Below are 24,780 nucleotides of genomic sequence, written 5' to 3' on the forward strand. Positions count from 1 at the left end.
GTTTCTGTGATATGCAGGCTCCATAACCTTAGATTCCCTTTCTAAATTCCAGTTTGTTTGGTTCTGCCTACTGTTTTTTTCTTTTAGGGTAAAACCATTCTTTTAACTTGGGACCATACGCCGTTTTTCATGGAATTACACGCTAGTGTATCATTTAAGGTTCCATGCGCAACGCTGAATGAATACTAGTACTTCTGCGGATGTCTCCAGATTACGCAATTAACCCATACCCACACGACTATACCGGATGTATTTAAGCGTAAGTAAAATATTTCTTGCAATACGTATCGCGTCACTTACATATATACACTTTGAGACTATGACTTTCATGTCATAATATTAATGTACGATCCACTGAATTCAGAAAATATTGCAACATTATAACACGATATATTTCTGCTTTCAATCTTGTTTTAAATATATGTTCTTAAATGTTATATGTTCTTAAAATCTTATACAGGGTCTCGTAGGCAGCTGACATCGAATCACTTCCCCCTCACCGAAGTGGGTTCGAGCCTCACCAAGGGCGTTGAATTCTTTATGTGAGGAAGCTATCCAGCTGGTTAACCGAAGGTCAGTGGTTCTACCCAGGTGCCCGCCCGTGATGAAATAATGCACGGAGGGGCACTTGGGGTCTACCTCCACCATCAAAACGGGAAAGTCGCCATATGACCTATAATTGTGTCTGTGCGACGTAAAACCCAACAAAAACAAAAACAAATTAAAATATTTTATTAGTGTCAATCTATATTGAATATATTAAATTATTATTGAATAAAATAATAAAATGCGAGCCTCTTCAAAGTATTTATTAATTTTATGTAATGAGTTCAGTAAATTAAATGTGGAAAGGCACACATGCGATTTTTTTTTTCTTATGTTAGCTTTTCGTATTACCTATTTTACACCAAGACAATTCGACAATTCGATTAAAAAATAATTAAAGGTAGGAAGTACGTGGCACCCCGGCGTAAACGTCAAAGCTTTATCACTCTAGCGTATTGCCAAATTTATGTATTAACTTTATTTCACTCCGGCGACATCAAACATGTGATAAAGTTGTACTTGTCTGAGTTAGCTGTCATACTGTTTTATTCGATATGTACAATAATTATGTTTGCATAACAGCCTCGTTCTGAAAAGCAACAAATACAAAAGTAAAAAGAAATCATCGCCTAGTCCTTGGGCCGCTGCAGATGTCAACGCACAAAAAAATAATACTGGTTATATTATATTATTAGATTATTGCTAATTGGTAGTATTACACTATATAGCAATATTCAATTTTAGCATTTTTATTCAATTCATATGTAAACATGAAAAACAAAATGTATGTAACGGGACAAGCTTACTGTAACAATTATACATAGATAAAATGAATAAAATACATGTACATTACCCCTAGCTACAGAAAATCAAAACCTGAGGAAAATAGGATTTTGGCAATTGTTTTAATGCTGAAACATATTTAACAAGCTCACCTGTGTACAAGGCTTCAAGTGTGTTTGTAAAATGCACTGGTACAAGTACAGTTTTAGGTTTCTTCTATGTTTGCCTATATTATATACATGCCACACACATTTTTGAAACTAGGGTAATTATTTGAACAATTACGATAGACAGTACAACTCTGATATCACAGCCAAATATCATGACTCTAGCCATTGTTGATTCAAAGAAAAAGACCCATATGTTCAATGAACTGGAACCATTGAACAAGTTTGAAAGAGAGCTACCCGGAGATAATTTGTGTAAAGTTTCATCAACATCTATTCAGTTGTTTTGGAGGAGATGTTGTTTAAAGAAATCGTTGATGAAAAGTGGCCACGCCCTCTGGTGGCCATGATTTTTGGCGAATCAGAAAAATTTGAAAAATATCTGTAGAAGGTCACACAAGGACAATTTGTATGAAATTATTTTAAAATCGGACTAATAGTTCCACACAAGAAGATTTGTAAAGTTTCCACTATATACATATAAGGAAAAGTGACCACGCCCCCTGGCGGCTTTTTTTTGTGAAATTAATTCAAAATCGGAACATCGGTTAAGGAGATATCGTTTGAAGATTTTTCTATTTTTAGCTCTGCGGCTCCCATGTGCAACCAGGCGGAACCGTTTGAACAACTTTGATAGAGGACTATCCAAGGAATATCCATAACAAGTTTCATTAAATTCTATTCAGCGGTTTTGGAGGAGAACCGACAGACCGACAGACACAACGTGAACACAATAGCTCACCATAGGCACTTTGTGCTCAGGTAAGCTAAAAATTAACAGTAGTATCTCAAAAGCATATCACTCACTATCAAAATTTATTATTCGTATACATTAATTGACTAATTACTTGAACAAAGCAAAACTGAAATGCATACTTTAGTAATAATAAATATGCTCCTGTATTTTATCAGTTAATAAAATATTAGCAGGATTTCAGATGCATAAGTGTTTAGCATGCTTGATCTTATCGACTGCTTATGTTTTATTAACTATAATAGTATTATTGGAACATATTTATTATTTCGATTCTAATCACGTAAATATTTCGCACATTACAGTATGATACTTCATTCGTAAGCTGTAAAAATTAAATAACATTTAGTACTTTTAGTTAAAGTATACAGTAGTAATAATTGTGATTTTTTTCCAGCAGATATAAAAACTTCATTCAAAGTTTACAAAGTCTATGCAGTTTCTAAAAGAGTTTACCACCCCAGTGCACAAATACACTCAAGGACATTTTGGGAAAGGTATTAAGTAAATGTAAGTTTAACTAAGTAAAACTTGAGTATGCATGATTGGAAAATAGATTACAAAGTATTAATTAGTGGCATAGTAGTTGATATTTTAGTGTCTGCATTAACAGCACTGCAGATGTTGTAAAATTTACGGCCATACAAAGGACACTGATGTTGAAGGCAAAATCTTTTCTCACTCTTACATGCAAATGGATATCAGTTAGTATTTATTTGTCTCAGAATATTTGATGTATTTTTTAAACGGCATTTAACTGAAGTAGAGGTGGAATTTCCTGTGTTACAATCGTAGAGTAAAATGTAACAGCCAAGACTATTTAATTGTAGATTCATATACGGGGTGTTTGATACTGTGGATCATGATAGAATAAATGTTTATAAATGTCCTATAAAAAATAAGACGTTAGGATAAATTTCCCGGAAGCAAAGAGCACACCAAAGACAACAAGAGAGTCATGCTCGCAAAGAAGGCATCCAACAAAAAAAATTGGTTTAAAGATATAGCAGACGGATTGCTTCAAAATCCAACAACAAGTACACATTAATTATACATATAGACACGGGTATGGGAAGAGAAAGGGGTGGATATTATGGGTAAATAGAAAATAAAAAAACAACAAGGAAAACCGGGAAAGCAACGCTGAAAAAATGCAGAAAGACACACTCACAGACAGACAGACAGACAGACAGACAGACAGTCAAACAAACAGACACAAACACACTCACACAGATTGGAGTAAATCAATATGTCTCCCATGTGGTGGGAGACACAATAAAGACACAATAAAGACTATAAATGTACACGTGAAGTTATAAATTGTAAAGAAAGATAACTTTAAATCTCGAAAGATATCATACTACGACATGAAAATCATGAAACACGATATTACACAAGAAAAATTTTGCAAAATTTTCGGACACATTATAGTTTTAATAGTTTTCAAATTTTCTTTCAAAAAAAGTTCTATTTTTTTTAAAGGTAACAGCAAGTTTCAGTGATCATTTTTATTCCCGTTGTCCTTTGCACATGTGTTTGTGATTATGTTTATATGTGTGCCACTTTAAGCTTACTAGTATGTTACAAATGTATGTAGTTTACTCCTTTTTCGAACTGAATATCTACGCCGATGCATAAAAATAATCTCAGGTCTTACAGCAAATGCGATTAAGAATACAATCTACCAGTATTCTTGCACAGATGGTCCGTACATACCACGTGCCTCTTTAACCTGAAATTCATAGTAATTAATGAGATATCTTTTATTAAAAAGATTATTGTTTTACTTCTGTGTAAGAAATGAATATTTATATTCAAAAGCATTTAACTTTTGTTATTTACAGTAAACATCATCTAATATCATATGATTTACATATAAAAATAACTTGTAAATTACCTTTAATACATATTGTTATCATGGCTCATAAACATGTTGACAAAACTTCCAGTCCGATTTCGTCAATAAAATTCCGAATGATATCCCAGTCGATTCGGACTGTTGGAACCCTTTTTATTGCCTTTACCAGAACATCTATCGTCGCTCTTTCAGCCTTCTGTTTTCGCCATTCTAAAAGCATGCCAAATTTTTTCATGATAGCATCCTGATTGTCTTCATTCAAATGGTCTATTTGAACCTTTTTGAGTCCCAATTCTAAGCCAAGAATTTCCCAGTTTTCCCCGATAGAATTGGAGATTTTACTAAGCTGTTTCTCGGATGGTACCACCTGTGGTATTTCATTAATACTAATATTGCCCTCTAAGAACCATTCCTGTTTTGCATCATTCACACTTATTTTGTGGTTCTCCAAATCCGGACAGGGAACGCTTTGTTTTCCTTCTATTAGTGACAGATCAGCGAGCTGACTGCAACCAACTCCATGGCTTGTGTGACTGCATCTGTAGTGTAGACGGTACGGTTCCACATGTTCACTGGTGTTTAGTTTTCTAAACTCATGATTAACAAGTTTTTCTGCAAAACGCCTGAAATTATCTCCCATAGATGGTGAGCAACCAAGACCTAAAACTTGCAATTCTATGGTTCTTTCTTTAACATTCAAAATTATGATTCCGGTTTCATACATGTCAAGCCTGAATACTGCGTAGTCCTCAAACAATAGAAACTGGTCGTGGAACGAAGCAATACTCCAATTTCCAAGGGCTGCGGCAAACAAACGATGACATATCGTTGGTAATACTGCTGAGTTATCGAAAAGCAGAGCAATCCGGACAATTGTCTGTTTCTTTCCTCGAAGAATGTCGTTGATCTTCGTTTGTGTTATTTGGTTCTTCAGTAAACTTGGAACGATGTACCAGCCTAACCTTTCGGTCACCTGACATTGCTCATCGAATCTCATGACTTCTGATATAATGTGTTGTTTCTTCAGAAAGAACAGTAATATTTCCCTATTTGCCATGAAGTTTTTGTCTTTGTTCATCTTCCACTGAAAGTCGATAAAATCATTTTCAAGTTTTGCTTCTTTCACAAGGCAGCTCCATAAAGGTCGAGCCTCAGGATGATCATTTCGGCAAAACCTTTGAGATGTTATGATACATTTGAATGCATCGATAAGATACTGTGGATTGATAACGACGTAGTCCGAGACTGGATATTCATCGAAGAAGAACAAAGTTCCTTTGGCATGGTGGTACTGCAAAAGCAATTTGATTTGCTCCTCATCGCCAAGCGGTAGAATGTTTCCAGCGTCAATTTTCTTTAAATCCTCTAGTGAAATTATATTTTCATTTCTTCTCTTCTGCAAAGCGTCTTCTAAAGGTATCCATTTTGCCGGTATTTTGACATTTATGGCTTTTTCCTTCCCTAATTTAACAATTTCCATCCGAAGAGACTCGATACCACAATCCGTGGACGACATGTTATCAACGACAAAGTCCTTTGAATGAATATGTTTTATGACATCTGTGTTTTCGAAGCGTTTTCTTACGTCTTCGAAGTATTTCTTTGCGAGAAGTTGCTTAGCATTTTCGTCTCCGTGCAGTTTGTCTTTGTGTGTTCCGACAAGTATAATCAGCGGATCATAACCGTTTTGCATTCCAACAAAGGAATGAATGGAATTTAGCCAGAATTGGATGATGTATTCCACATTTCTATCACCAGTCTCTGCCGGGAACTCGGTACCCAAAAGGCTGCAGTCCATGTCAAGAGAAAGATTCATGACAAGAAGATATATCGCCTTTCTACTATGAAACATCGTATGTGTTGCATAGAATACATACTGACCACTAAAGTCCCATATGTCAAAGATAACCGACTCCTGTTCGTCTTCATTTATAACTTCAAAGTAAGTTGGCAATTTTTGACTTTCTTTTTCAAGAACAGGCATTGCATCATCAGTAACTAAATCATTAGAATTGTCCGTGTCAGTTAAATCTGATGAACTTGCTGTCGAATACAGTCGTTGGATTTTATTTGAAACATCGCTTTCGTCAGATTTAATGCATATCAGATTTCCATCTTGAGATTGCTCACATCGATAACGATCAACATCTATTCCATTTGTAGCTTCAACCCCATCTATACTTTCTCCAACTAGTCTCCTAACCAAGGTTGTTTTTCCCTGTGCAAAATTCCCAACAACATTTATTCGAATACAACGATCAGTTTCCTTTCCATCCTGCAAAGCTTTTATATATCGAAGTCTTCTGTAAGGATTATCGCCAGTCTCTTTCGGTACTAAAACAGAAAATAAACGACATTTATTGAAACATACAGCTTACTCAACAGTAAATTACAAGTTGTTTGACAATTATAATGTTAATTTGCAAATATAGCAGTGAGTTTTTACGATCAATTCCATAGCTTTCTACGCATCTTAGAGAAGGATATAATGTTATACTTAGAATGGCCGACCAAAAAAGAATCTGAATTTGCAACAATAGACTAATATAATCTCATGTAATAATCTCTACTTATTGATTTTCGACATACAAAACCCATAGTAGGTAATTATCCTGAATCAAACTGTAGTATTTTATAACATTCGAATGTTGACTGGACAATTAAATATTGTTTAAAGCACGAAAAACCCAAAATTGGAAAATACGCGAAAATACGTTTTTGTTGTCTGAAGTTAAGTATATCACTTGTAAATTCAGAATCCCTTACTGAGTACTTGTCAACAGTAAAAAAGACGTCATCAAGCAAAGTTAACACAAGTTGTGAATAAAATCTAAAATCGATGCTAAAATAAGTTAGAACCATTCTGAAAACAAGTGTAAAGAGATAATTTCATTTTAATTCAAGATAAATTTATTGTTCTTGTGATGTCTATATTTCATCTTGGAATCTTTCATAGTATCAATTTAATTAAATTCTCTTAAACGCACTGACCTCAAGATTTGGCAAAAAAATCTTTCTTTTAATTTAAAGTTTGGTCATATTATAAACATTAGAATATGAGTTTTTGTTTCTAAAATATTTTTAAAATTCCAAATGAAGAAAAAAAGATGACTGCGTCTGACCGTCGCGGCAATAAAGACATTTCTCGTCGTCGTAACCACTAGCGCTATAGAGGAATTTGTGAATTATGACTACAAAAATATAGATATTTATAATCCAGACAGTTTACCTGACGTATAGTGTTACAAACGCTTTTCTATTTTCATCGTAAAAAGTAGTAAAAACAGAAAATTCTCATGTGTTTCCATAACATACAGTTTGTCAGTAATTAAGTTTTAAAGCCTTCTTAAAGGGCAAAGAAGCCCTGAAAATAAATTAATTGTATATGAAAGCCTCTCTCAAGCCTTTCATAACGCTGAAAGAACTTTTGAAATCGGATAATTGTTGAAAAAGATACAGCAGTTTAAAATTTAGGAAAATGGCTGATCATAGAGGCAGCCATTTTAGTGTGTTTATGACGTCATTTACACACTGCTGAATTCTTTATTTAACAAATAACCTTTCAAATATATTAATTTCATCTCATTATAGCTTGAAAAGTTACAAACTGTTCTATTGAAATAAGTAAATACAGTAAATACAGTACACTTCTAATTTTAAGCAAATTTTGAAAATTCTTTCACTTCTTAAAGTGGTTCAAGAAATTTTAGCAGAAGGAATTAACATAAGAACAACATTGCATTCCCTTTAAGAAATATAGCTTTTATTTCCAGATATCTAAAAAAATTTGTCGAACGATCTGGAGGCCAGTCCCTTTAGGCATTGGAAAAGTTATAGTATGATCACAGGTGATTCAAAGTGACTTGATATAGCGCCTACGCTTTTGTTGTGGATATAATTATCATACCTGTGTCACTATTCGTTCCAGTTGATTCCACATTCTTTTTGTTCGATGTCTGGAAAGAAAAACATTCATACACATTCTTAAACGATCACATTAGGTCGAAATAATGTAAATGTCAATTAATTTAAACGAATTTACTTTTTTCTGGTGCACATACAACTTTCTCTAATTTAACGATGACAATTTAAGGACGGCATAATGCTTTTCTCCATCTCTGGCATTAACATTATACTTCTTATGAATGCTAGGAACACGGTATCCAACACTGTAAGAAGTAGTCCGTGTAATAAGTTGTTTACTATATACATAAATACAGTAACGAGTTTTGATAATTCAAATCATTTAATCATACAAAATATAGACGTAAAAGAAGTTTTAATTTTGATGGTACGGTAAGATTATTTAAAAAATTATCAATAATGTCCTTTACAAAACTGTTTCTATTAGGTGTATATAATAACCTATTTTTATGAAGACTTACAGTAAACAAACATATAAAATCATGGATAAGAACAGAATAAGTTCTTTCTCTCCGAATGAATTGACTTTACATGATTAACAGAAAAGTGTGAAGTAAATACATACTTTTTGTCGCTGTCTTTTCTTAGCTTCCTGAAAAACAGAAATCAAGTGCACTTTCATCTACATTTTTAGTTCAGGCATCAACGCCAATGCGCGAACAATTTAATTATTTCATTTCGTTATTTCATTTGATTTTATTCAGTTTCCCCCATTAACGCTATTATGTTACGTTATTGTTTTAACTCAGATTCTAAGCGGTAAGCAGAATTAACAAGAGCTGTCGGAGGACAACAACGCATGACTATTCAACGGCTTTGTCAGTTGAATGAAATAAAGGTCGGAAAAGGGGCATAGTTTTGTAAGAAAAGGCAAAACAGAGTTACTGAACCTATACAATGCATATCAGCTCATGACAGTAGACAAGCGTGTGAAGTTTCAATCTATTCCCATAAATGGGTACTGAGATACCAGCTTACATACAAAAACTAACCCAAAAACTGCCAGGTCGAAAAAGGAGCATAAGTTTGTAAAACTGTCAAGTATAGTTATGGAATCTGTGCATAGCATGTTAGATCATGACAGTGAACAAGTATGTAAAGTTTCAATCCATTTCCGTTATTGGAAACTGAGATTCCAGCTTACATACAAAAACTTGACAAGTTGAAAAGGGACATAATTTTGTAAAAAAAGCAAAACAGAATTATAAAACCTGTGCAGTACAGGTCACTTAATCACATTGAATAAGTGTGTAAAGTTGAAGTCAAGTTCGGTTTCTTAGTCACCGGCTTACATACCAAAAAAATTGAACAAATCGGGACGCCAGCGCTAATGAGTCAAATAGCTTTACCTATTCTTTGGATTGTCGAGTTAAAAAGTGTTATTAATACAATGCAACAGCAGTGAAATGCAAACAAAAATAAACTCATTGAGGTTTGCGTTTCTTTGCCTCAAAAACTAAAATAGTAAAATGTAATGTATCTTTTGATAAGTAATTTTATCAGATAAAACTTTAAATTTCAGGTACTGTTTACTGTTCATCTTATGACAAACCGGTTTTCATTAATGTTACGTGACAGAATGCAGAATTGTTCTCAGGTAGGTAAATCTTTATATAGAATTTCAAACAAAGCTGTGTCGATTTTGAAATAAATGAATATCCTTCTTACCATGTATGGCTCATGAACTATTTCTTCAGCTAAAGTACCAGATTTGTCACCGTTTAAAGTTTGATTTAATTATGAAGGTTTAAAAAAAGGACGACACTGAGGTCACAAAATTTATTTATTTAACCTGAACTTGTAGCGGGAGAGGGGCTGGGATTTTTCTTTGCGCATTTTTTTTTTTTTTTTTTTTTTTTTTGCTTTATATAACTGTCAGATTTTTTTCAGTACCTGAAGGACAGAATTATTTTTCAAATGAAACATAAAATAACCTCTTGTTTTTCAAAATACGTTATTCAAAAACAAATAAGCACGATAAAAATATGTTTACATTCTTTATTGAAAAAGTTTCTCTAGTAGATAATATAGCTCAAATGCAAATCTCTTTGAATAAATTTGCAAATAAGAAGCAATTTGACCCAAATTATAGTTCCTTATTTTGACTACTATAATATATTCCTAAAGGGAAATATTTTCAAATATGTCATTAAAATACTTAAGGTATTCGGCCCCTAATAGTAATGTTTAAAAAATGGCATTTGCTTGGTATATTCTTACACTTGACCGTGCTTCGCACTTTGTTGCAAATTTTTAAAAACTTTTACCGTGCCGTTTTTTATAAATTGTGTGTAAATTATGGTATTTCCTCAAGCTCAAGTAGAGACAAATTTCAAAGTGGCGGCCTTTATCCAAAACGTTTGCAGAGAATTCATTATACCATTATTTTTTATGAAAGAATCATCAAACTATTGGTAAACAATTATAAAACTAAAAAAAAAAGTGTCAGTATCATTTTTTTCTAGGGTGCCTCAAGTAAACAGATTTAATGAGACAGAATTCTATTTCCAACATTGAAAAATTAAGGTCGAATTCTGCCGGTCTGTTTTGAATTTTGCTCACTTCATTCAAAACAAACTGTGGGGCAGAATTAAAATCGACCTACATTTCTTCCACAATATGTAATCTAAAGAATGAAGGCAAAATAAAGAACTTTTACCGCACGTAACTCAGTAGTTTTAAAGATATCTAACTCTACCCCTTCTATTTCAGAGGTAAATTCACTTTGAACAGCAAGAAATCGCTTATCAAATGAATATTTTCCGTTTTTGTACAATAAATCAATAACAAGTCTTGAAAGAAGTAAAAACTTACTAGAAAAAAAGAAAAAATAAGGAAAAAAAATTTTGGTCCCAGTGGGGCTTGAACCTACGCCCCCTCTGAAAATTGCAGTCAAAGTAGGTTTGTGGTAGAAATTGAATACTCTTCAAAAAGGAGATACTCTATTATAGGCCTAATACCTTAAAGGATAATTGAGCTACAAAAAAATGGATGTTCGGGGACAAATAAGGGGGTGCGGGGGCATGCTACCTCGAAAAGTTTTGAATGGTAGTACAGTTCTATATATTTGGAAAGTTTATCTCCCCGCTTTTAAAATTACGAATTAAATAAATTATACCTGTGAATATCATGAAAATGTCCAGGCCTTTGGACGTAATAGGTAACTATGCTTATGGCTACCCTATATACACCAGTATGTATTGCCTTGTGTTAATTCTCGATAAAGTTCAACTACTTTTTCAACAATAATTACTTTTATGTAAAACAAGTATCAGGACTTTCTGGACCTAATTCAAGCTACAAGCAGTCTGATGGGAGGAGATAATGCTACTGATACTACATGTATTGCAAGTGCAGGGAGCAGAAAATTTGTTTTAAAATGAACTTAGGCTGACTCTGTCAGGATATAAATCAATTACCTTGAAAAAATAAATGAATAAGAAGCATTGTACTTACCCGAACCTTATCTATAAGCGACTGGTCCTGAAATTGAAAACTGTTAAGATTAATTTAGATTGTCCTCGACAGTGTAAGACAAAATATAAACAAGTTAAACGTATTTATTTTCAAATAACATATTCGTTGTGCCTGTATGCTGAAAATCTAGTACAAAAGCTTTCAATACCCATGTATACTAAATGTGTACGTCCTGTATATAAGGGCTATAAACATTGATTTTATAACTTTACAAAAAGTTTCGTAAAAGAACAATTTCAAAATTTTGTAAGTTCACTTGATGTAATGATACACTTTAGTGTGTTATATTAGTGAAGCACTATAAGCGCTATGGCTAACATAGGTGATTTTCGAGTTATTAAGAATATTGCTAGTAATTCGGTCGGAAATGTGATTCCGTGGTTAAATCGAAAGAAATCCGAAGTAAATATATCCTACTTTTCCTATTTTTGCGCAATTCGAGTAGGACGATTGCTTTAATCGGACTTTTTCATCTAATGGAAGGGCGAATGTAATGAAAAACCCGTTTGCAGGTAAAAAGACAGGAAAGTAATGAAAATGCAGTATACGGTTTATGTAAGATGCATGCATGTTAAAGTGATATTCTATAACTATATTGTTAATAATGTGTCTATCTAACAATAAAGGCTATCAGAAATAAGCAAAGGGATAAAATTGATGTCCAGAAACGAGTTATTTTTGTTTAAAAAAATGTCTAAATGCAAGTGCTTTAACTAAATAACTCACAAAAGCATGGTTGCTCGTGATTTTTATGTTTTCGTTCTGTTTTGATGTAAGCTATTTATACAGTAAAAATGAAAAGAAATTGTGTCCGCTGAAAGGTTATGATTAAAAAATGTACATTTTTGTTACATTTTAGTATATAAAACGACGAATTTCTCGAAAATAATTTTTTTGAAAATCATGTAAATGTTGAAATTAACATAATTATTTGTATCGGTTATGTAATACTATATGTACAGAAGACAAAAATTAAGAAATTCAATTTGCTGTCTGCGTCAGTTGTTCGTTCTCATATTTGAACATCAATTTCAAATTGAATTTGCATTTATTATGTCTATACCTTAAAAACGGACACGGTGTCATTATACTGGTGATCATTGAAATTGATAGGGTATGTATTGAAGTAGATATGTGGAAAAAAATAAAAATAAAATTTTCCGTTACAGACAAATTCTAGGAAACGTGCTTAACACATATATCAAGTCAGAATACTTATATAATTCGTTATCAGTTATCATTTGTTGTTCCATATCCTTATATAAAATTATACACGCATTAAGAAAACGACGTCAATGGAAAATTGTAGTGGAAGTATGAACATATTTGCACTGAATATAGTAGTACAATTAAATGATCCTGTCATGTCCTGGAATTCGGAACTGACGTTCTAGTTAGTACTCAGTTTTACAATCTGTTGTCAGTTATTATTCGCTGTTGCGTATACTTGTATGAAATTATTCTCACATTGAGAAAATGACCTCAAAAGAGAATCGTAGCGAAAATATCATGAAAATATTTGCATTGAATATCAATATTCGACAACCATTAAGTTTTATGTTAGTACTATCTTTATAATCCGTTATCAGTTATCACTTGCTGTTTCATATACTTGAAGTTATACACGCATAACAAAAATGATGGCAACAGAAAATCAGTGCTTACTTATAGTTTGTATAGTTTATATATTCTTACTTATTGACAAAAATAAAGTGCTTTGAAGTACAAGAAATGGGTGAGGGTGTTAGAGATAGTGAAGCAAACAAGGTTGATTTTTTGACAGCTTTAGGGAAAGCCACACTTCCATGAAAGCATAGAAAGCAGTCGGGCAAAATTATAACAGACACTGTTTGACAGGGTCTGTTCACGAGAGGTACTAGTAATGAAATGTGCAACAGACTCAAAGCATCTAGTACCAGCTTAAGCTGAATTATATTATACTTATGTAGTACAAATGGATGGATTCCATGATCACAGAGGACAAGAATATATGACAACACTTAAGCCAACTACAGGGATACAAGGGATACATGTACATTTTACAGACTTACAGACTGCTGAACTTGTTAGAGTAAAATCTATGAGAAGGTCCCCTCCCTGAATGCATAAAACACAAACAAGAGAAATAAAATATATAAGATAGCAGACTCGGTATGATCGCGTCTGTCCGTGAAAGGAAAAATAAAGTGTGCTACACTCCTCATGCTTAAGCGGAATTCTAACGTAATAGTACAATTAAATGATCCTGTCATGTCCAGGAATTCGGTAAGTGATGAAAACGTTCTGTGTACTAGCATTTCAGTTTATATGATTTATGACGGTTAGAGTTCTACGAATGCGGTTTAAATATCAATTCACTCATGTGTTGTAACACTTTAGTAACAGCAAACCATTTTATTAACAATAATGGTACATGTTTGTAGAATCGCCATACATTGTGTTACAGTTAAATGGATACCGCTATTTAGATTTTGAAATGAAATAAATGTCTTTTTGACTTGTAACTTAACAAGAGGGCCATGATGGCCCTATATTGCTCTCCTGTTTTCATTGCACTTAAGGGCGTCTTCAAGGTCACAGATTATAATAAAGATCAATCAAAAGAATTATGAGAAAATATAGTTGAAATTTTCTTAAAGTAACTTTGAATAAAATTATTCTCAAATCAGGCCAGTAGTTTCATACAAGAAAAATTAATTTTAAAGTTTTCTATATGGCCATGTAGGGATAATGAGCGTCTCCTGTGGGCCGCAATGTTTTTTGAGGAATCAAAATTATCTCAAGGAATTTGGTAGAAGGATCATTTGTGTAAAATTATTTTGAAAACGGACCAGTAGCTTTAGAGAAGAAGAATTTCAAAGTTTTCTATATAGCTATATAGGGAAAACAAGCCCCAACCCCTATCAGGGGCGATAACTACAGGACCCATGATGAGATCTGGCTGGTCCAAAAAAGGAACCACTATCTTGTAGGGATACAAGTTATGTGCAAGTTTAATTAAAATCAACTCATAAATGAAGTTGCTATTGTGCAGACAAGGTCAAAATAGCAAATTTTGACCCTTTCAGGGGCCATAACTCTGCAACCCATAATGGGATCCTGTTCAATAAAGGAACCGAGATCTTATAGTGACACAAGTTTTGTGCAAGTTTGATTAAATTCAAATCATAAATAAAACCACTATTGTGCAAGGTCAAAATAGCTAATTCTGGCCCTTTCAGGGGCCATCACTCTGGAACCCATAATGGAATCTAGCCAGTTCAAGAAAAGAACTGAGATCTAATTGTTATACAAATTGTGTGCAAGTTTGTTTAAAATCAATTAATAAATGAAGCTGCTATTGTGCAGACAATGTCAAAATAGCTAATTTTGGCCCTTTCAGTGGCCATAACTCTGCAACCCATTATGGGATCTGGCCGGTTCAAGAAAGGAACCGAGATCTTATAGTGATACAAGTTGTGTGCAAGTTTGGTTAAAATAAAATCATAAAATGAAACCACTATCCTGCAGACAAGAAATTGTTAACGGACGGACGGACGCACGCATGCACGGACTGGCGACGGACGACGGACGAAGGGCGATCACAAAAGCTCACCTTGTCACTATGTGACAGCTGAGCTAATAAAAAAGGAGAACAAAACATCCCTTACCTTTTAGACTTCCAGTAAACGGCAGTAAATTGTTACATATGTTTAAAATGTAACCATATATTCGTCTCTGCATTTTCGATACCGTTAAAATATACTATTGTTTGTACTTATTTGGATGTTTTGTGTTGTGAACATTGAATTGTGTGCTGCGGAATTAATGTCTGTTCTACAGTGGCAATTCGCAAACATAGCAGAAATAATGTTCCCACAGAAAAATACTTAAACGGTACCAGCTTGGTATAAAACTCAAATTATCAAAGTGATATACTTACAGAACTGCTTCTAGCCGCCCTTTCCTGAAATAATACATAAGTAAATACATAGATAATACTTTAATTAAAATATTTTCATTTCGATCTATGAAAGATAATTACATGGCGGTCAGTTCAAGACCAGGTGGAAACAGATTAACAGTCTATATTTTGATGACTGGGTACAAGTTATAATCCATTATAATGTATAAAGGATCTGACTTTCTGGATGGTCAGAAATTGGAAAGCATGACCATTAAAAAGGGCAAAAGAAGGTGACCGTGATTGGCAATATATCAATCAGTACACTCCGTGAAACACAAACGAGACATAAGTCCGTAGGCATCTTTGTCCACAAACGTTTTGTTTATTAAATTGTATTGAAAGCTTTTACTACAACTATAAAATATGCAGTCATCAAATTTCTGTTATATTGAACAATACATTTAAAAAAAAGTTGATACGCGGGTAAATCGACAATTTCTGCCACAGGTCTTCGTGAGATGAAGACAATTTTCTTGTCGTCCCTTCAAGGTATTCTCCGTACATAGAAACGCTATTTTGAAGTTTTACTATCCATGACATAAATTCTAAAGTCTCCGCTTGATTTACTGTTGAGACCTGAAAGGTTTCAGAACAAAAAGCTCTTCTGGTTACATAGTGTTTATGTGCTAGCACTTTCTTTAGCAAGAAAATTAGAAAAAAAGGTGGGAGCTGAACCTGAAAAATACTTCTGCACAGTCTGACTTTTGCGGATTGATGCATTGTCATGCAGGGACATTTTGCCTTTAAAACCTTTACTTGGTCGTGTATTTGGATAGATTTTTGAAAGCTGTATTTACTTCGTTTTTAGAGCATGCTTGTGATGGGGTTTCCCCTTTGCAAGGAATTTTTGCAACGGACCCACTAAAATAAAAAATAAATAGCAAACAAAACCTTCTTGGTACTTGTTCATTCCTTATGCAATGATTGGCCATGCCTGAATTTTACTTAGTTATTGTTAGTTATTTGTCTCTGGTGCTCAAAATAACAAACTCAAGCTTCGATCCAAGTGAGCACTTAGAAATTTTCTTACGACTACGATTGTTTTCATTTTTCAGAGTTTTTATTCTGTCGGTGTCTAAACGCTTGGACATTCGGTCTGGTGTTAACATAGGGGGCGGGGGGACCAACCTAGCACAAACTTTCTTCAATTTTAAACGATCAAACAGAATATAAAGGATTGTCCCTTCTGAAATGCATTTGGGAAATAGTTTTATCGACCATCTTATTTGACCATACCCCTAAAGGCAACAATGTTTTTCTCTGTAGCTACAGCCAAAAACAAATCCGTCTGGGTGGTTTCCGACGTTGAATCCCTTGAATTTTTATAACCCAATGAAAACATGTTCTTAACGTCCCTACAGAACTACCATGGATACGCACAGAAATCCGGGCTTTGAAGTAAGTCCTGATAAGGTTTTAATACAGCATTGAATTATAGCTAATTTTATATCAGTGTGCATGATTCAAAAATATTGTCATTGCATTTATTCGATAATTTACATGTATGTTGTGTAAAAATCCGTTATCAAATAAATGAAACCTCCATGTGGAAACCCATTTAGTGATTGAATTTATTGAATCACCTTCGCATAATAATTAGATTCAATGTGTTTAAACTGCGTAACAGTGACATAGTTTTGAAAAAGACTTGGCAAGTTAGTAGAACGACAAATTGTAACATACCTTAGTCACTGGTGGCCTAAGCTGAAAAAAGACACAAGAAATATTTATTAAATATGGTGGTTCGTGATAAACATCTAAGAACATGTTTGATTTCACGGGCATTTATAAATAGAATCAGACTAATACTTATTATACTGCATATAAAATCAGAGGAAAACTGCACTATTCATTACAACAAACTAAATATAGAATGCTGACAGAAAAGGAAGGTATGAACAAAATGATACATACTATCAATTCTAATCTCAGCCGGTCCTGCAATATTTCTCGCATAACTGGCTGAAATAAACAAAGTTATTCGATATCACTCCAACATTTATTTCCGACATTTTAAAAATTTACTTTTATATCACATAAATCAGGTCCTAATTAAGCTGTACACTTACGCAAACAACAAAAATTAACTTGAAGCGTATCCATATTTAACAAAAATGAAACTGGAGAATATATTACAAACGATTTCCTAACTGTATTCTCTAACATGTATATGAAGATAAATTCTCTGGATACAACAGCTCGACATAATTTATACATGGTAAATACAAAATGATCGGTAAATGTATAAAGTTAATGTGAAAGTACGTCCATTCTTTTAAAATAAGGCAGAACTCTCTTATCTTTCTTAGCACGTTTGGTAGTTGTTGGATGGGAAACATCATGGTTTCTAAAGCTAAAAGTATCAATTGACGCGAATAACTTTCATAAACACTGTAGGTTTGGAACATGGTGAGGATTACGAGTGCGGGATTGGGCGCAGTTAGCTATTGTAAACTCCCAGTGGTATTTTGCCATTGACCAATCCAAGGCAAGTGCCCACTGTATCCGTATTTTGTTTTTGGTTTTTCTTTGGATTTGTTGACCTCGTCTGTATGTTTTGTGTAGATGTCGTCTGTCTTTACATCTGTGGATACGCTGTCAGGGCCTGCCTTCTTGAAACGAGGCTATTCTTGCTGTATCTGTATTCTGGCCATTGGTGTAGAAGAAATGTCGTTTGAGAACGATAACCGGTGGACAAAGGATGGATGGTAGACAATAGGTAAATTATCCTTCATCTTTCTAAAACCCTAGATATGAGGATAAAAACATGCCATCACGGAACAAAAACGTTTCTGTTGTTATACATTTATCAAAACTAGCCATTACCAACAGTTAGATATACGTACCAGACATTTGCGGTCGGATATCAGTATTTTAGCTTTACTCTAAAAAAGAAACAAAACAAACATAATATCATCTGTGTCTATGACTGTCTCAAACTAAGAAGCTATTACGAAGTCTTGAACAAAATAAAACGAAAATTTGGATTTACATCTCTTTATGTATAACGTATAATGATATTATACATACAAAGTTAAGCTAAGATGGATGCTTTCTAGTTTAGTATTGTAAAGTTCCTTCTTTGAAATGGGAATGTACCCCATAAAATTCCATAATTCATATTTGAAAATGAACAGTGTTCTAAAGACATTTCTACGACCAGGTATATCATACCTGACTTTACTTACAAAGGTCGTAAGACTCCTTGTCATTGCAATTAGAACAATTATAAAACGTTTCCTAAAAAGAGATTGCGAACAAACTTATCTGTGACACACCACCTTATGTTTGGTAGTTAGCTCTTTACAGTTAGACAACTGGCACCAGACCAAAAAGAAAAAGAAACTATATATGCTATACCCTACATCTAGATATACTTTTAAAAAGGCAACTATACTAACCAATATCACTCGTGCATTTCTCACCAACAGCGCGCAGTTCGGTATATGGGCACTATGCACATTTACCAAGTGGTAATTTATCCTCCATCGTGCACCAGTCACATTGCCTGAATATTTCTTATGACAGAGACATTCCGTATGATTTATATTTTCATCAACGTTACAGAAAATATTTGAATGAACTTCCCTAATGAAGTTCCGGTCTTGATAACAAAATTATTCTGACTGGATGATATAGAAATGCATTATCTTTTAGAGTTTATTTAATGAGTGAATATTTCACAATATGTTTTTCCTTGTTTACATTTCGGTAACATGTGCACACAGCCGTGTCATCTAGACCGGAAGTTCATCAGTTTCAGAAGTTTGTCCAAATTTGTTCTGTAAAGTTGACGAAAGCATAAACTATGTAGAGTGTCTCTACGATAAAAGATATAACCACTTTTTCAACATGCAAAGTACCGTTAACCTAAATGCGCGTGGTTTTAGGTGAGAAATATGTTCTTGCAATGCGTTAGTACATTTCAAACTGGAGACTCCGTGATTATAGTATGTCATATCATATCTGCCAGGCAACTGAATTCTTCATTATACATGATGTAAATAAGCATGATATTAAATTGGCTGTACTATTCAATTTTGAGGACACTATCATCAAATTTCTGAGGAAATAGATACATACTATGTCTTTTTCGGTCCATGTGTCTTCAAACAAGAGTCTTTCCGCAATCTAAAATAAAAGAAGAATTTGTAACAGAGTCACCAACATCCCCCGCCTATGGACATTTTTCACAAAACATATTGCATGCCAGTACAACATCTTCTAAGTAATAGGGCAACATACTAACAATGTGTATAACTCATGCCTATATATGATATATTTCATGAGGACATTATGAAGTTTGGAAATGTCTGGAAATCTACAATAGATGAATGCTTTCAAATGCTTAATATCTGTACTTTACAGATTTAATTTGATTTTGTTTTTAAATTGGTTAGGAAAAAGAAAAAGAAATATAATGAAATATTTATCATATCAAAGGAAGGTAATTTAAATAAACAAATGAAATGCATGACATTTATGTGGTACTAAAAAAACTTGTGTATAAATTACACACCAGAAAAAAATATAATTTCTATTGTTGGTCAATGCAGAGCTGCACTACATACCCAACTAATGTTTTGCATATACCTATATTTTAGTATACCTTTAATTTATAACTTGTGCCTGGGTTTGCATTCTACAAGTCTACAATTCTTAATAACTTTTTTATATATCAGTACCAATCATTTTACTTAAAACATAATTTCATTTTCAAATTCATGGGACAACTGATATAAAAACGCATGTATTGTACTTTTTCATATAAAAAAGGGTAATTTCATTTACAAACCAAAAAAGAAAGTTACCTTGGGTTCCCGTGTGCTTGATCTTTGCACATGACACAGTTTCTTGTAATCATGGTGAATATTTGTGCCAAGTTATTGGAATACTAGTATACACCAAACTTACAGATCAGACAAAAATACCAAAAATGTTCTCCAAATGTGAGCTTGATATTGATCTTGCACAACTTAACTCATTATATGGAACATTTGTGAAAAGTAATTTCAAAATACCTTGATGAATGGCAGAGTTATGGACCGGACACGAAACGGACCCTGTTAACCTTGACCTTGGAGCTAGGGACCTGGGTCTTGCGCATGACAGGTTGTCTTATTATGATGAACATTTATACCAAGTTATTTCAAAATGGATGGCAGAGTTATTGTCCGGACACTAAGTTTGACGGACGGAAGGAAGGAAGGACGGCGCAGCCTATTTTTATGTCCCCATTTTTTTTCTTCGAAAAAGGCGGGAGACAAAAAATATGAACGAGCGCTTTGAATACATTTTGAATTTAATTTAACAAACAGAAAAACCAACTGTTTATCTATATATGAAGCTAATACCAAGTGGTGTTTGTTTACCTCCAATGCATAGTATGAAATTACACGACATGATAACAAAAGATTAACGAATGTTTTGTTTTTATATTCTAAACTTCATGAGCATCAAATATAATTATAAAAGCTTTCAATATTGGATTTAATCATTTAAGAGAAATCAATATTTTAAAAAGGTTCGAGTCCATCGAGGAATAATATTTCAAGCTGTAAAGTATTCTTTTTATTTTTGGCATGGAGCTGGTTATTTTGCCTCTTCAAATGTAGTCGTGTCTATTACAAGAAGCCGGGAAGCAGAATGTATCCAAGCGGCAGGGTGTAAGGAGTCCATCGATTGGTCACACCTACAGGCTCTGGTCCAATGGTCGTTTACGTTTTATGACAGTCTATTATTCATTCGAGGGTGTTTCACGAACAATAATATGACAAGTACACACCCTATTACCTGATGTCCACCACGCCGAGGGGTGCGGCTGCCACAGAGGTCAGAAATCAATAACGATGAGTAGTGGTGTTAGTCTTTTGAGCTGTATTTTTTCATTTCGACTTTCCATGAAAATATTCTGGTGCAAGCATACGTGTAAATGCCTTAACATATTATATAATTAATCCTGGTGATCAACTTTGCGAAATAAAGAAGAATTCAGCTGCTAAAATTGGACATTTATTAAAATTGATGCGAAAATCATATTTAACGGCCCCATTCGAAGTGTTTACAAAATATTTTGATCGGATTTACCTCACAGTCAAACGATCAATCATCTGGGGATAATCCTGGAAAGTTTCAAGTCTGTACGTACGTCTACACCGACGTTCTGACCGTCCAAAGGGACCCGGGTATAGTCACGCATGATAAACTTTGCCGCAGAGGGCATTTTTAAATGATGCCCATCCCGCCGAGGAGTCAAAATATAGGATACCGTTTACGGCAGAGGGAAATTTGGTGTAAAAACGTCTATTTTGGCTGTTTGTTTCGCTTTTAAGACTTGGGAGGTCATGGAATCATTTGCAGTATGCTTCGTTTATACTTATGTTTAATAATGGGCGATTTTCAATGGCGAACACCGCTGTAACACAGTGTTAATCAGTCTAGATTGAACTTCTATCTTTCTCCAACGTTGCATACTATCTGCTACATGGATAGATTGGTTCTGCTGCTGTAAATTTCATTTTGTAAATTCATTTTTGTTTCAGTTTCTTTTATGATGAAATATACAGAAATAATGATATCTTAAGTCCTGGTAGTTGGGTCCTTGCAGGATTCAGTGTTGAAGTTACGGTTAATATTAGATATTTAATCGTTTTGCATCTATTATATATTATTATTGGAATGCTGGATATAGGACAAAAACATATACTGACGTGATTCCAAACGAAGGTGAAATACTTATTTCTAGCGACCAGCGTGCGAGCATTTATCGAAGTTACCGGGCAAAATATCAAAATACATTTTTAAAGTTGTCGAGAGAGATCGATCAGAATGAAATCGTCATTTCAGATATTAACTTGGTAATAACAGGTGGTTTAGTTATTTCCATTGCATTTTGACATATCTCTCTTGACATGACAATTAACTAAATGGTCAATCACTCCAGTGTTAACTTCAAAATCATTGTTACAGTAATAACACATGTATTTCATCTTTGGGTCTGAAATTGAATACAAGATAAATTGTTTAGAACATTTCTGTAAACGATTAATAAATATCAGCTTTATTTAGAACCGATCACTTGACTTATGCCACTGACAACAAACTATTATATTTAAGTTTTCTAGCCTAACTGATGTTTTATGTAGAACACAGTAGCCTCTTAGTATGAAAGCTTGATAATGCAAAACAATTTGATATTTCAACACTGAATCTATCAAGAACGCAAGTACCAGGACTTAGGATTTCATTGCTGGCAGAAAATGTCTGTATATTATGGTAAAAAAGAAACAAGAATGATTTTACAAAACGATTACTTTCAGTGGCAAAACAACACTATACATGTACAGTATCAGATTGTATGCAACGTAGGATATATATATATAAATACAATCTAGACTGATTGCAAAACGATTTATCATTTAATATAAACCGTAAATTCAACACTGAATCCAGCAAGAACGCAAGTACCGATACCAGCAGGACTTACAATATCATTATTTCTGTTTATTTCATGATAAAAGAAATTGAAACAAAAATGAGTTAACAAAATGAGAACTTATAGTAGCAAAACAACGTCGGAGATAGATAGAAGTTCAATCTAGACTGATTAACACCGTGTTACGGCGGTGTTCGCCATTGAAAATCGCCCATTATTAAACAAAGTATAAACAATGCATGCTGCAAATAATTCCGTGATCTCCCAGGTCTCAAAAGCAAAACAAACTGCCAAAAATAGACGTTTTTACACCAAATTTCCCTCTGTTGTAAACGATATCCTATATTTTGACTCCTCGGCGGGATGGGCATCATTTAAAAATGCCCTCTGCGGTAAAGTTTATCATACGTGATAGTAGTATAGGCGTCTCTTTGGCCTCACGACTGCGCATGCGTGAGAATGACGTCATGCGCGGCGGCCATTTTGAATTTTATTTTTAGAATGACATCATCTTTCTATTTTAAGAATGACCTCACTCTGCTATTTATATCTCCCGGAAGTATATAGAGCTGACTTATATACCTATCTAGGGCGTGTTCGCGCACATTGAGGGTCAGGTACTCAGCCCTAGACGGGGAGATAACATGAAAACAAAAACTATATATTAATAATGTTTAATTAATAATTATATAGATTTATCTATAACGTAATATACATTGTATGGCAAACAAAGAACTTATTAATGAAAATATTTATTCCATTTAAACTAAAACCATTAAGCTTTATTTAAGATAGCTACGTTAGAAATAACGTTAACTGAAAATAAAGTATTACATTTTTGCTTACGATGTTTCCTCCTTGGCGTCCACTGACAAAATGACTGCAATCATAAGCGTATTATTCCTAAATGCGCATGCTCGGACCTATTTTTCATAATGACTTCATAAGCTTTATTTAGATAAGGTCATGAGTGCATCAAACGTGATCATGGTCAGAATGTCTCGCGTGTGTTGATTTAAGGCCGGATAGACGGACAATAAAAAGTAAACATGTCAAATTTAATCCCTTTAAAGTCGCCACAACGTCTGGCGTGTATTTATTTAAGAGCGGATGCGTTAACAATAGCCTATTCAACTGTCAAATTTAATCCCTTTAAAGTCGCCACAATGTCTGGCTTATGTTGATTTATGGACGGATGCATTAACAAAGGCCTATTGATCTGTCCAAGTTAATCCGTGTATTGAGTACGGGAAGGGAGGTGACATCAGGTCTGGGTCGCATATGGACCGAAGAGCCTCTTTCATACCATCAATGATATGATGTTAAAGAACATTTTTCTTAAACAATTGCCAACATTTTTAATGACCATCCAGAGTGTTAGAACCAGTAAAGGGCTTTTTAAGAAGGTTGTAAAATCATCAAAATAAGACGTTTTAGGGTCCATTTTTACATTTTGGGTATCTGACATTTTTGAAAAGCCTATAGGGTGCACTTTACTATAAACTAGGTGCCAACCGGAAATGAAGTCATTAAAATTTCAAAGTCATCGTACAGACTCGGGACCGGTACCGTTAGAAAGATCTTTTCGAGTAGGTTCAGAAAATATGTACAATTTGGGGTCTATCTCTATCCGTTTTCCAGATATTGAGGTTTAAACCAGAATCATTCATCCGGAAACACCCGGCTTCATGCCTTTATTATTTAAGATAACCTAGGCATGTTGGGTATCTAACCGAAGGTCTTGACTAGTACTATAAGTTGGTGCACTCAAACCGGAAGTGAAATCAATCACGCGTAAAATTCACATTTTCTGCGCGTTCCTAGACTCGAACCTGGTCAAGTAAGGTAGCATTGGAAAGGTCTTTACAAGACGATTCGACACACACACAC

At 33.9% G+C, this 24,780-nt stretch overlaps 1 protein-coding gene across 5 annotated transcripts in view; it reads right to left on the reverse strand.

Moving 5' to 3' along the window:
* Nucleotides 1-2,295: 2,295 nt before the first annotated feature.
* LOC123557944 (uncharacterized) overlaps nucleotides 2,296-24,780 on the reverse strand; it is a 47,541-nt gene continuing 25,056 nt past the window's right edge. For all 5 annotated transcript variants that reach the window (XM_045349772.2, XM_045349767.2, XM_045349769.2 and 2 more), the window contains 10 exons: nucleotides 19,539-19,586; nucleotides 18,302-18,340; nucleotides 17,370-17,417; nucleotides 17,139-17,159; nucleotides 15,432-15,455; nucleotides 11,489-11,515; nucleotides 8,598-8,624; nucleotides 8,016-8,064; nucleotides 4,148-6,442; nucleotides 2,296-3,982 (listed from right to left, as the gene is read on the reverse strand). In XM_045349772.2, coding sequence (XP_045205707.2) covers nucleotides 4,173-6,442; nucleotides 8,016-8,064; nucleotides 8,598-8,624; nucleotides 11,489-11,515; nucleotides 15,432-15,455; nucleotides 17,139-17,159; nucleotides 17,370-17,417; nucleotides 18,302-18,340; nucleotides 19,539-19,586 — 2,553 coding nt within the window. In that variant the 3' untranslated portion in view covers nucleotides 2,296-3,982; nucleotides 4,148-4,172. The remainder of the gene's footprint in view (nucleotides 3,983-4,147; nucleotides 6,443-8,015; nucleotides 8,065-8,597; nucleotides 8,625-11,488; nucleotides 11,516-15,431; nucleotides 15,456-17,138; nucleotides 17,160-17,369; nucleotides 17,418-18,301; nucleotides 18,341-19,538; nucleotides 19,587-24,780) is intronic.

The sequence above is a fragment of the Mercenaria mercenaria genome, chromosome 5 (genome assembly GCF_021730395.1).
Source record: "Mercenaria mercenaria strain notata chromosome 5, MADL_Memer_1, whole genome shotgun sequence".
NCBI lineage: Eukaryota > Metazoa > Mollusca > Bivalvia > Venerida > Veneridae > Mercenaria > Mercenaria mercenaria.